General features: G+C 36.0%; 1 protein-coding gene across 5 annotated transcripts in view; it reads right to left on the minus strand.

Annotated features, from left to right (window-relative positions):
* The window catches only part of SLC4A7 (solute carrier family 4 member 7), a 173,858-nt gene that overhangs the window by 37,685 nt on the left and 125,598 nt on the right, over positions 1-10,575 (minus strand). For all 5 annotated transcript variants that reach the window (XM_075062474.1, XM_075062471.1, XM_032789331.2 and 2 more), the window contains 5 exons: positions 8,169-8,284; positions 6,535-6,692; positions 4,746-4,833; positions 1,793-1,939; positions 447-550 (listed from right to left, as the gene is read on the minus strand). In XM_075062474.1, the coding sequence (XP_074918575.1) occupies positions 447-550; positions 1,793-1,939; positions 4,746-4,833; positions 6,535-6,692; positions 8,169-8,284 (613 nt within the window). The remainder of the gene's footprint in view (positions 1-446; positions 551-1,792; positions 1,940-4,745; positions 4,834-6,534; positions 6,693-8,168; positions 8,285-10,575) is intronic.

A 10,575-nucleotide genomic window follows, 5' to 3' on the forward strand; every position in this document is an offset into this window, starting at 1 on the left:
CTGCATATAAAGACTGACCTCTTCTTTTAAATGTTCTTCTGTGGGGTCTAGAAAATAGTTTAGACATTGATATGTACCTATGCAATATTTTGAATATCTAGCCCAATATAGACAATTTCCAAATTGCTGCTACACTCATGATAAATGCATGCTTTATAATAGCTTAAAAATTAAAAGTATATTTTGAAAATTTAGTCAGTTAAAGGAGGCATCCTCATACTATGAAATCCTTCACAAGTGTGTTGAGAAATATTGCCACAGGGTTGATAATGCTTTAAGCAGGACAACAATCATAGGCAAGAACCAATCACTTGAAAAGGAAAAAGGATGTGTTTTACCATGAATTTAAAATATTTAAATGTATCATTCTACAAAATGGTAATCATATTAATGATTTATTGCTTATATTTTTTTGTGATGACTAGTATTTAGGTAAGCAAACCCACCTTCCAGTCCTCCGTAGCTCAGGTCCAGCATGATGGCTCTCCTGTTTGAGAATCTCTCCTGTAGAAGTAGATCCATTTGGAAATTTAGGTATCTTTCTTTTCTCCTATGTAAGGAAAGTATATAAAAACATTTTACTTTAGGGTCACCTTTTATTAAAAAAGCCTCTGGTCAGGAAAAGTTTGCAAAGGCCCAATACTTCCAAAATAAAATTTTAATACAAGGTATTTTATAAATATTTACAATACAAATGTACAACATGATATGGATTATACTAGTAAATAAAATTCCCAAAAGGCAATAGTATCTCTGAATACACTTTCCTGGGTCACATGGCCTCTGAGGAGTAAATTCATAGCTCAATTAACAATACATTTTAATGGCAAGATATAACTATTATAACTGAATTGTGTATATCCAAAAATTATGTATGTATTATATACTGATTACACATATGCTGTATCATGTGCGCATACACATGGTAATATAAACACAAATGCACCTCATTGCGCAGACAGTTTTGCTTTTTCTACGGAAATGTAAAACTTAGCTCCTTATACTCAGCAAGGTCCACCAACAGCACACAAATACCACAGGCTTCCTCTCTCTAACTCATACCTACTTTCTTTGGAAACCAAAATCCAGGCTGCAAGGAACCCAAGGTTTTAAATTCACATTACTTGTTAAATAAGCTACATTTCCCCCCTTTAAAATTTATCCTCCTCTTTAAACCTCTCCAAGATTGTTACCACCTGACAGAGTATACAACCAGCCCTCAAAAGCACAATTTCCCACCCTAAGACACCTGTGTGGTGCAGCATAATAGCAGCACAAAACACTCTATAGAACAATAAGCAGAAGACCATGTCTGGGATTCAAATTCTCATTCCAAACACAGCATAATGCATTAATATTATCCATTTTTATTTTCCACATATAATGTACAGAGTCTTCATTTTCTAACCCAATTTCCCATACCTAAATTTGTATTTACTTTGCTTCCATTTTCCTTTGAAAAAACTGCAGTAGTCTAATTTATAAACATTAGTTTCACATAACAGAACTTATTATAAAAATAACAAAATATACAATTTCAGAGTAACACTCAAAAGTCACTCTTAAAAAAGTCAAAAGTGCATTTCATGATTAGAGAAATTGGCGAACTGATTTCAAACAAAAACAGAGGGAACAGATAAACAAGTTAAGGTAATACAACCAGTGTTATTTAACAGGGGAGGAGGGTACTGCTGCTCTAATAAATATTAATATATTATAATAAGTTGTGGATTGCATTGGGTAATGTATTTTAGAAACAAATCACAGATCATAATACTGTAAAAGCTCTCACCTGGGAAGGAACACTTTTTGGTGGTTCAATGCGTATAGACGGATCCCACTCTCCCGGAGGCAGGACAGTCACTTGGTCTAAAAATTCATCTATTCCTGATAACAGATCATTACGGTCTTTAGCTTTATAAGCAACATCATGGAAAACCTTTATTAGGAAAAAAAATACACACAAAAATGAATGCTGGGTAAGAGCAACCCCTCAGAGGGACACTTGAATTAAAAAGTCATAGGCAAATTTTCCATGGGTCTCGACTAGGCTTTTACTTGTGCAGTTGCAATTTTGGATATTAATAGGTTTGTACAAGCCTTTTTCAAATATTAACAACTGTGTGTGTAGTTGGCGGGTTTTGCACATGCAAATTCTTTCACATGTGTGCATGAGTGCTTGCATTCATAACCTTGTACATGTACATATGTAAATGTGGTTCCAACTATTTTTGAAATGTTCTTGGGGTATGTTATAAACAAGACTGTACTTTATTTAATTAAAACGCCCAAAAATCCATCTTTTCTTTACAGTAGTTGTGCTGATTACTTTTTGCATTTCTCTTAGCATTTTACTGCACAGACAGATGTCTCAATTTATATTTTACAAAATGATGGCAAACAAATAGAGATGCAGAGAGGATTAGAGAAACAAGAACATACTCTCAAGGGAATTCTGTACCAAAAAATTAAATATTCTGCTCCAAAAATTAAAAATTCTGTGTACAATATTTTAAAATTCTGCAAACTTCTGCATATTTTATATGTCAAAACAACAACATAAACACATCATTTTCTATTATTTGCTGACAAATATTTTGAAATAAGTTACCAAAATGAAAATGGTGTGATTATTTTGTTATTGTGTTTCTGTGTTATTTTGACAATTAAAATATGCAAAACTTTGCAGAATTTTAATTTTTTTGGTGCAGAACTCCCTCAAAAGTTGCGTATGGCACAATCTGGATATGGGCAGCTCAGTGAGGGGTCTGGGTGCAGGGGGGAATCTCCATGTACAGGGGCTTGGTGCGGCATTCTGGGTGCAGGGGGAAAGGGACTCTGCAGGGAATCCAGGTGAAGGTAGTTAGGGTTTAGTGGGGTGGCGGGGGTTGGGGGAGTGGGACTTAGTGAGGCGACGGGTCAGGGTGCAGCTGGTTGGGGCTCAGTGGGGTGAGGGGCTCTTGATGCAGTGGGTGAGGCTCAGCAGGGATGAGAATTTGGGGGGCTCAGTGGAAGGGGGAGTTCTGGGTACAGGAGGCTCCTGATGTGGAAGGGGCTCAGTGTGCGGGGTTCCGAGTGTGCAGGTTGAGGGAGGGGTCACTGTATAGGTAGCTGCTCCCCCTCTCCGCCCAACCCGCTGGCATCCAGATGCCCCTACATCCAACTCCTCCCACCCCTGCTGAGATTCACCCCCTTCCCCCCTGCATCTGGGAACCCCCACCCCTCCCAAGCTTCCCCTTTCAAACAAACAGTTTTCCTACGTACAAAATAGGGATTATACATTTCAGATGTCATGGGGATATTGTGAGGATTAATTCATTAAATATTTGTAAATATTAAATACCTCATCCTCACAACATTCAATAAATCAAATTAGATTTACAACTACTGAACTCTGATTCAGTAACAGTTCAATGCACCACAGTCAGTTGTGTATGCCACCCCTAACGTAATATGTTCAAGCTATTTAAAACTAATTCAATGTCAAAATATGCATACTGCTTAATTCAGGAACTTCATCCACTATGTGTCCTTAAATTTTATGTATTCTGGGTGGCGTCTTACAAATGTAGAAAATAGAGAGCCAAATCACACTCTTTAAAGGTAATGGAACTTTTGCTTTTGCAAAAGAATCTCAGACTATATTCAGTTTCACAAACCGATGAGTGACCATCTTAACTTGGAGTTTCTGGTTTCAAGATAAACAGATAAGGCTTAATTTAGAAGAAAACTAATCACACTCTTCCTTTGGTGGCATTTTATCCATTAAAAGTGATACGTTTAGTTTGTATTAGAAATTGTTTGCAGAGGCAAAACTTAAAGAGCTGCTATATGTACTGGAAGTTAATCCCCAGAAATGCAGGTCTTCAGAGGGCGAAAAAAATTATGTAATCCTGGAATTTTTAAATATTCTATATTAAATGTTTTATAAAATTCATTTGCTAAACACTGATCAAGTCCATTTTTATTCCCAGGATACTATTATGTTCCTAAAAATACACACCTAAAACCAGAAGCCCTAATTAAATACGTTAATTTTAGAAATATTTCTGGATTAAAACTCAAAAGTTAAAAATTGCTGTTACCTAAAGAAATGCTAACATTTCAGTTAACTTACTCTAATAGTAGTAAGAATTCAGTATTGAAATAATATCCAAATATGCTGTGGGAGGTGTCTTCTTTCGAATGAGAAATAAATGAGATCCCAATCTCCAGTTCTCTCTAAAGACCTCACAGCACTTCACAGAAGACTACAAGTATTAATTCAAGTGTCTGGCAAAATTTCAAATTTGGCCATTACATTCTGCTCATCTAAAAATACCCATTCAGTGTTTGAGTTTTATACAATATTCTTAAATTTCTGTCCTGAACTGCTGTGTACCATTACAATGTATTGTTTAACAGCTGCCATCAGTCACAGAACAAGTGGCCACATTTAAGTGGTAGGTTAAAGATATATACATAGCTTGTATATGTTTCTGTAAATACTTTTTAGATCATTCTACAAGAAAGGCAAGGGATAAATTTAAATTGCTATTATACATCCATCCTCGTTTCTGTGGATTGTCTCTTCATTGTTCTTTATATAAAGGTAGTTTGACTGTGCCAGGTATCTGTGAATTATAGGTTGTAAAGAGATTCCATTAAGCATAGTCTGTGAGAACATGATTTCAGACTTCTGCAATGCAAATTTTTATTCAACACTCAGGTTTGCTTTCAATGGATTGTAAATATATACTACTTGCATCATCAGTCATAAGCGTTGCTATTGATCTTCCGATTTCATGATACTGTGGTGCCTTGCCAGCTGGACCCAGTAACAGAAACAAGAACCTGCAGGAAAAGTTAGATAGGAGAGGAGACCAGGATAGCTGAGTTATTTCACCTTAAGCCTTTTATAAAAAGCCAACTGCTCAAATCAGATCTGAGGCTACTTCTTCATATCAAATATTAGAATTCATAATTTGTAGGCTCATCATTTTGGTATTGATAAAATGATGTTTTAGCTACACAAATATAACACAGATTTAAATTGCTGTAATTTTGGAACTATTTCCTGTGAAAAATTAAAGCAGTGTTGCTGTTTTTTAAAAAGCTATTTTCAAAACCAGGTAATTCAGTTAGAAGAATATTGTAAAGATTAGTAGTATGTAATATTTATACTGAAAGCCATTAAGTTCAATTTTTCACACTATCCTTGTAAGAAAATCTCCAGACAAGTTCTTTGAAGAAACTGCAATTGCATTTTAGATATAAAACCAAACCGAACATTCACAGGTTTTACCCTTCTCCAACAATAACCCACTGCACATATTTTTTCTCTGATGGCAGCTCTAAATGAACTTGGTGAAAACATGCATCAAATGATTTAGCTTTACTGTGTCTGGCAGCGTGCAGCATAAATTAGTTCATAAAAATTATCTTGAAAATCATTTCACATAATCATCAGATTAGTCACATTTCTGTCTATCAAATGTATTTAATTTTCAATTTATCAAACTGCTTTCAACATTAAGTCCCAGCAGATACATTCAATTACAAACAAAAAAATTAACCTGCCCTCCCCTGGGGGCCTCAGAATACTAGTGCAGGCAGATCCAACATACACTTCCTGTGCCAGTGAAGGTGAATTTTATCCTCAGAGATAAACACCAAAGTATTGAAAATTTTTCCCTTAAAGCCATACCATTGGTAGCAACTGGAGAAGAGAAGGATTATACTCAACTTTCACTTTGCACTTCCGAGCCATTAGAAAAAGAAAGGTGTAAATGTATTTCACTTTGGTATCAGATTTGCAAAAACTAGCATCCGTATTCACAGGTAAATACATATCAGAATGTGCACTGTAGATATCAGATGTGCACTCTAGATATCAGATGATCAAATAAGTTTCCCACACTCTGGTTGTGTTTTCACAATAGAACACTCTACACAGAGTACACATACACCTCTACACCGATATAACACGACCCGATATAACATGAATTCGGATATAACATGGTAAAGCAGTGCTCGGGGGGTGGGGGGGGGGCACACTCCAGTGGATCAAAGCAAGTTCGATATAACGTGGTTTCACCTATAAGGCAGTAAGATTCTTTGGCTCCCAAGGACAGCATTATATCAGGGTAGAGGTGTACTTCTAGACTCAATGGATTATATCCATTGTCACGTTAACATGTGGGAGAGGAGGAATGTATGTCTTCTTAGTCACACAGTTAAAATGGTGTAAGAAAAGGACCAGCAGCTCTGAGATCCATCCTTCCCAGACCCACCTGGATTGTCAATTTCAAACTTCATAAACAGTTATAAAGATATCAAATTATTATTTTTTAAACTTTTGGGAGGAGGTTTAGATGGCCCTCATTACATAAATTTGCAACAACTGCTTGCCATGCAAGACAGAGATTTAAACAGTAAGACAGTTACTGTCCCAATGAGTTCACAATCTAAACTCTGATCTCTGCTCTGCTTGAACACTGAAGTGCTGTTACTTTATTGTGTGAGTAAATGCATGTTATTCAAGGATTTCTTTACCGTGTAGGAACAGGAACTTCTGTGAGACCTGAAAGAAGCACAGCAGGGGACAGTCTCACAAAAGCAATGATTGGTCTTTCCAAAAAATCTACTTCTCCCACCAACACATTTGATGCTTCCGCTCCTGTGGGAATTTTCCTCATGAAGTTCATATCAACCTATTATATAGAGATGAAACAATTGCTTATTTCGTTACGATTCTTATTGATAATTCTACAAAGAATTTTTAAAAACTAAGAAGAGCATTGACTGTTCAACTCTTGTTTTGATGAAAACAATATAAATGCAAAAGAAATATTTCACATGTACAGGAACAGAAAAGACAAGCATATGATGTATATAAAATATGTCTGTCAGCAGTATTTTATTAGTACATTTCTTTTATTGTTACAAGTTATAACTACTAAAACATTTCAGCTACATAATCACTTTTCCACAGTAACTTCTCAGGACAGAAATATTTTCTCTATGGTAGGTGACATTACTTGACAGCAAATAGACAAAACAATAACTAAGGAGAGTTCCTGTAATTATACGCAGTTTCCAGAATTTAGTTATTTTAACATTTTATAAATGTTATTTTAAATATTTTTAAAGGAATGAATAGTTTTAATATAATTTTCATGCACAAAAAATAAACATCTGAAATAGAATAAAGAAACTTACATGTCTGCATATAACTACAGAGGAACATTACAAAACTGTACAGCACATGAACTCTTCAGTTTACAAACAGTTACACAAAAGGCACAAGAAACTAACACTAGTTATGTTGTTATCTAGAAAACTTACAGCTGACCTCTTGAGTCCCACACCAAGTGTGCCACAACTACAGTGCCAGGAGGCTGACTCCTGCCCAACAGGAGACAAGGCAGGTGTACAGAAGGACAGGCCAAGCAAAAATATAAAAACTGTGACAGAGTAGGAATAAATGGCACCTGCCATGATCAGATGAGAACTACTATGTAAAATTAGCTTTACTTCAGCACAATTATAAAATTTAATTTGACAAACAGTTTATTACAATCTTTTACTGTACAGATTACATTGAACAGGTGAATTTTGTAGTAAGAACCACAGTGATTCTTATAGCCCAAAATATTTAAGCTACAGACGATGGGAGAGGTTAACAGCAGTACACAAGGTTTGCTTCCAGAAGTAACACAACTGATGCTCTTTACTCTTAAGATTTCCATGATTTTTACAGAATAATTCATAAAAGCCCTTTTTCTGAAAAGGGGTCTTAAGTCTCTAAAGAAAGAAAAACAGAAATTCATAAAAAACTTAAGCTACTTTATATGCAAAAACACCCAGATGCTCCTGTTTTGTAAAAACTTTTGCAGTGAATCTGACCTGAAAATATTATGTATTCCTCAATCAGCAAGTACAGTGGCTTTTTATGTCAAGCTAATGAAATACTGCACGTGAAGTGGCAAAATTGTCTAACAATAGTAAATCCAGATGTACTGCAAAAGTAGCCAAAACATTTAATGGCTAATTAATTTTAATCTATACTGCCTTCTGATACTGCTGTAGTTAACCCAAATTAGGGCAGAAATAGCAACCAGTTTGGCTACCATGCTGTTACATAGCCCTACTTACTATAAATTGAGAAAATATGTAATGTCATTTACCTTACTGAAATCAACAGTGCTGTTTTCTCTGCTTCCTCCTGTTCCATTACCTTTAACATCTCCACTTTTTCCAGCATCCAAATTTCCAGGTGCTGACTGCGGAGATGCCAGAAGCCCTATATTTAAACAAAATACACATTTTCAAAATGGAGTTCACAGAAAATGGACCAATCAAGACACACACTATGCAAGAACTCAATGTGGCAGCTTGCTAAAAGCGAATGTGCAGGTTAATAAACAAAAGTGCCTCATATTAGTACCACAAATTCAACATAAACAAGTCATTTTATTCTGGAAAACAATTAAAGTTTGTTTAAAATAGTTAAAATCAGATGTTGCCTAAATGGTGGCCATTTACAAAACAGTTTAGAAAAGAAAACTAGAGTGACTTTTGGGGAAGAGGACAAATGTAAAAATTTTAATCCTCACCACCAATGCTTGTGTACAGAACCTACCTGATAGAGGTTTCACACTCATAAATTTGAAAGCCCTAGAATTAAAAAAAAAACAAAAAAAAAAAACAAAACCATACCCACCATACAATTTAATGCATTATCTGAAGTTGATATTTGATTACAAAACCTGAGACTCATGTTTTGACCATATCAGGGTTAAGACACTAGTAGTCAAACTAGTGCAACTCTCTGGGTAAACTTATGTAAATGATCATATACATCAGTGAAGCTTAACCTGGTTTGAAGCAGTTTACCCTATCTATGCTATGGCCTGGCTAGACTATGATTTAGGCATTCTGTTTGAAATAATCTAGTATAGACACAGCAACATATATTTTATAGGGCTGTCAATTAATTGCAGTTAACTCACGCGATTAACTCAAAAAAAATCGTGATCAATTGCACTTCTAACAATAGAATACCAATTGAAATTTATAAAAATATTTGTGGATGTTTTTCTACATTTTCAACATTGATTTCAATTACAACACAGAATACAAAGTGTACAGTACTCACTTTATATATTATTTTTATTACAAATATATGCACTGTAAAAATGATAAAAAAATAGTATTTTTCAATTCACCTCATACAAGTACTGAAGTGCAATGTCTATCTTGAAAGTGTAATTACAAATGCAGAACTTTTTTGGCTACCATAACTGCACTCAAAAAAAAAACAAACAAAAAACCAATGTAAAGCTTTAAAGCCTACAAGTCCACTCAGTCATACATCTTATTCTGCCAATCACTAAGGCTGGGTCTACATAGATGGACCCCCCACCCACCCCAAAGATACGCAATTTCAGCTATGCAAATAGCATAGCTGAAGTCGGTGTATCTCAGGTCAATTTACCTGGCCGTGAGGACGACAGCAAGTCGACCGCTGCTGCTCTCCCATCGACTCCGCTTCTGCTTCTCGCCGCGGTGGAGTTCCAGAGTCGACAGCAGAGTGATCGGGGATCGATTTTATTGCATCTATACTTGATGCAATAAATCAATCCCCAATAGATTGATCACGTAGTGTTGACGTACCCTAAGACAAACAAGTTTGTTTACATTGACAGGAGATACTGCTGCCTGCTTCTTATTTACAATCTCACCTGAATGTGAGAACAGGGGTTCGCATTGCAACACTGGCTACAAAAGTGCAAAGTATTTACATGCCAGATATGCTAAACATTTGTATGCCCCTTCATGCTTCGGCCATCATTCCAGAGGCAATGCTTCTATGCTGATGATGCTCGTTAAAAAAAAAAATGGTGTGTCAACTAAATTTGTGACTGTACTCCTTGGGGGGGAGCATTAGGAGTCTCCTGCTCTGTTTTACCTGCATTCTGCATATATTTCACGTTATAGCAGTCTTGGATGATGACCCAGCACATGTTCGTTTTAAGAACACTTTTCACAGCAGATTTAACAAAATGCAAAGAAGGTACCAATGTGAGATTTTCAAAAATTGCAACAGCACTTGACCCAAAGCTTAAGAATCTGAAGTGCCATCCAAAATCTGAGAGGGACGAGGTGTGGAGCATGCTTTTAGAAGTCTTAAAAGAGTAACACTCTGATGTGGAAACTACAGAACCCAAACCATCAAAAAAGAAAATCAACCTTCTGCTGATGGCATCTGACTTAGACGATGAAAACGAACATGCATCAGTCCGCACTGCTCTGGATCGTTATCAAGCAGAACCCATCATCAGCATGGAAGCATGTCCTCTGGAATGGTGGTTGAAGCATGAAGGGACATATGAATCTTTAGCATATCTGGCACGTAAATATCTTGCAACGCCAGCTACAACAGTGCCACGCGAACCATTAAAATGTAGTTATTTGCACGCAGAGACCTTAAATTAGAGTGAATAAATGAGATTCGGCACAACTTTCATTAAAATGTATTATTTGGCAACGCAGAACCTTAAATTAGAGTGAATAAATGAAGAATTCGGCACA

Source organism: Chelonoidis abingdonii, chromosome 2, assembly GCF_003597395.2.
Source record: "Chelonoidis abingdonii isolate Lonesome George chromosome 2, CheloAbing_2.0, whole genome shotgun sequence".
Taxonomy (NCBI): domain Eukaryota; kingdom Metazoa; phylum Chordata; order Testudines; family Testudinidae; genus Chelonoidis; species Chelonoidis abingdonii.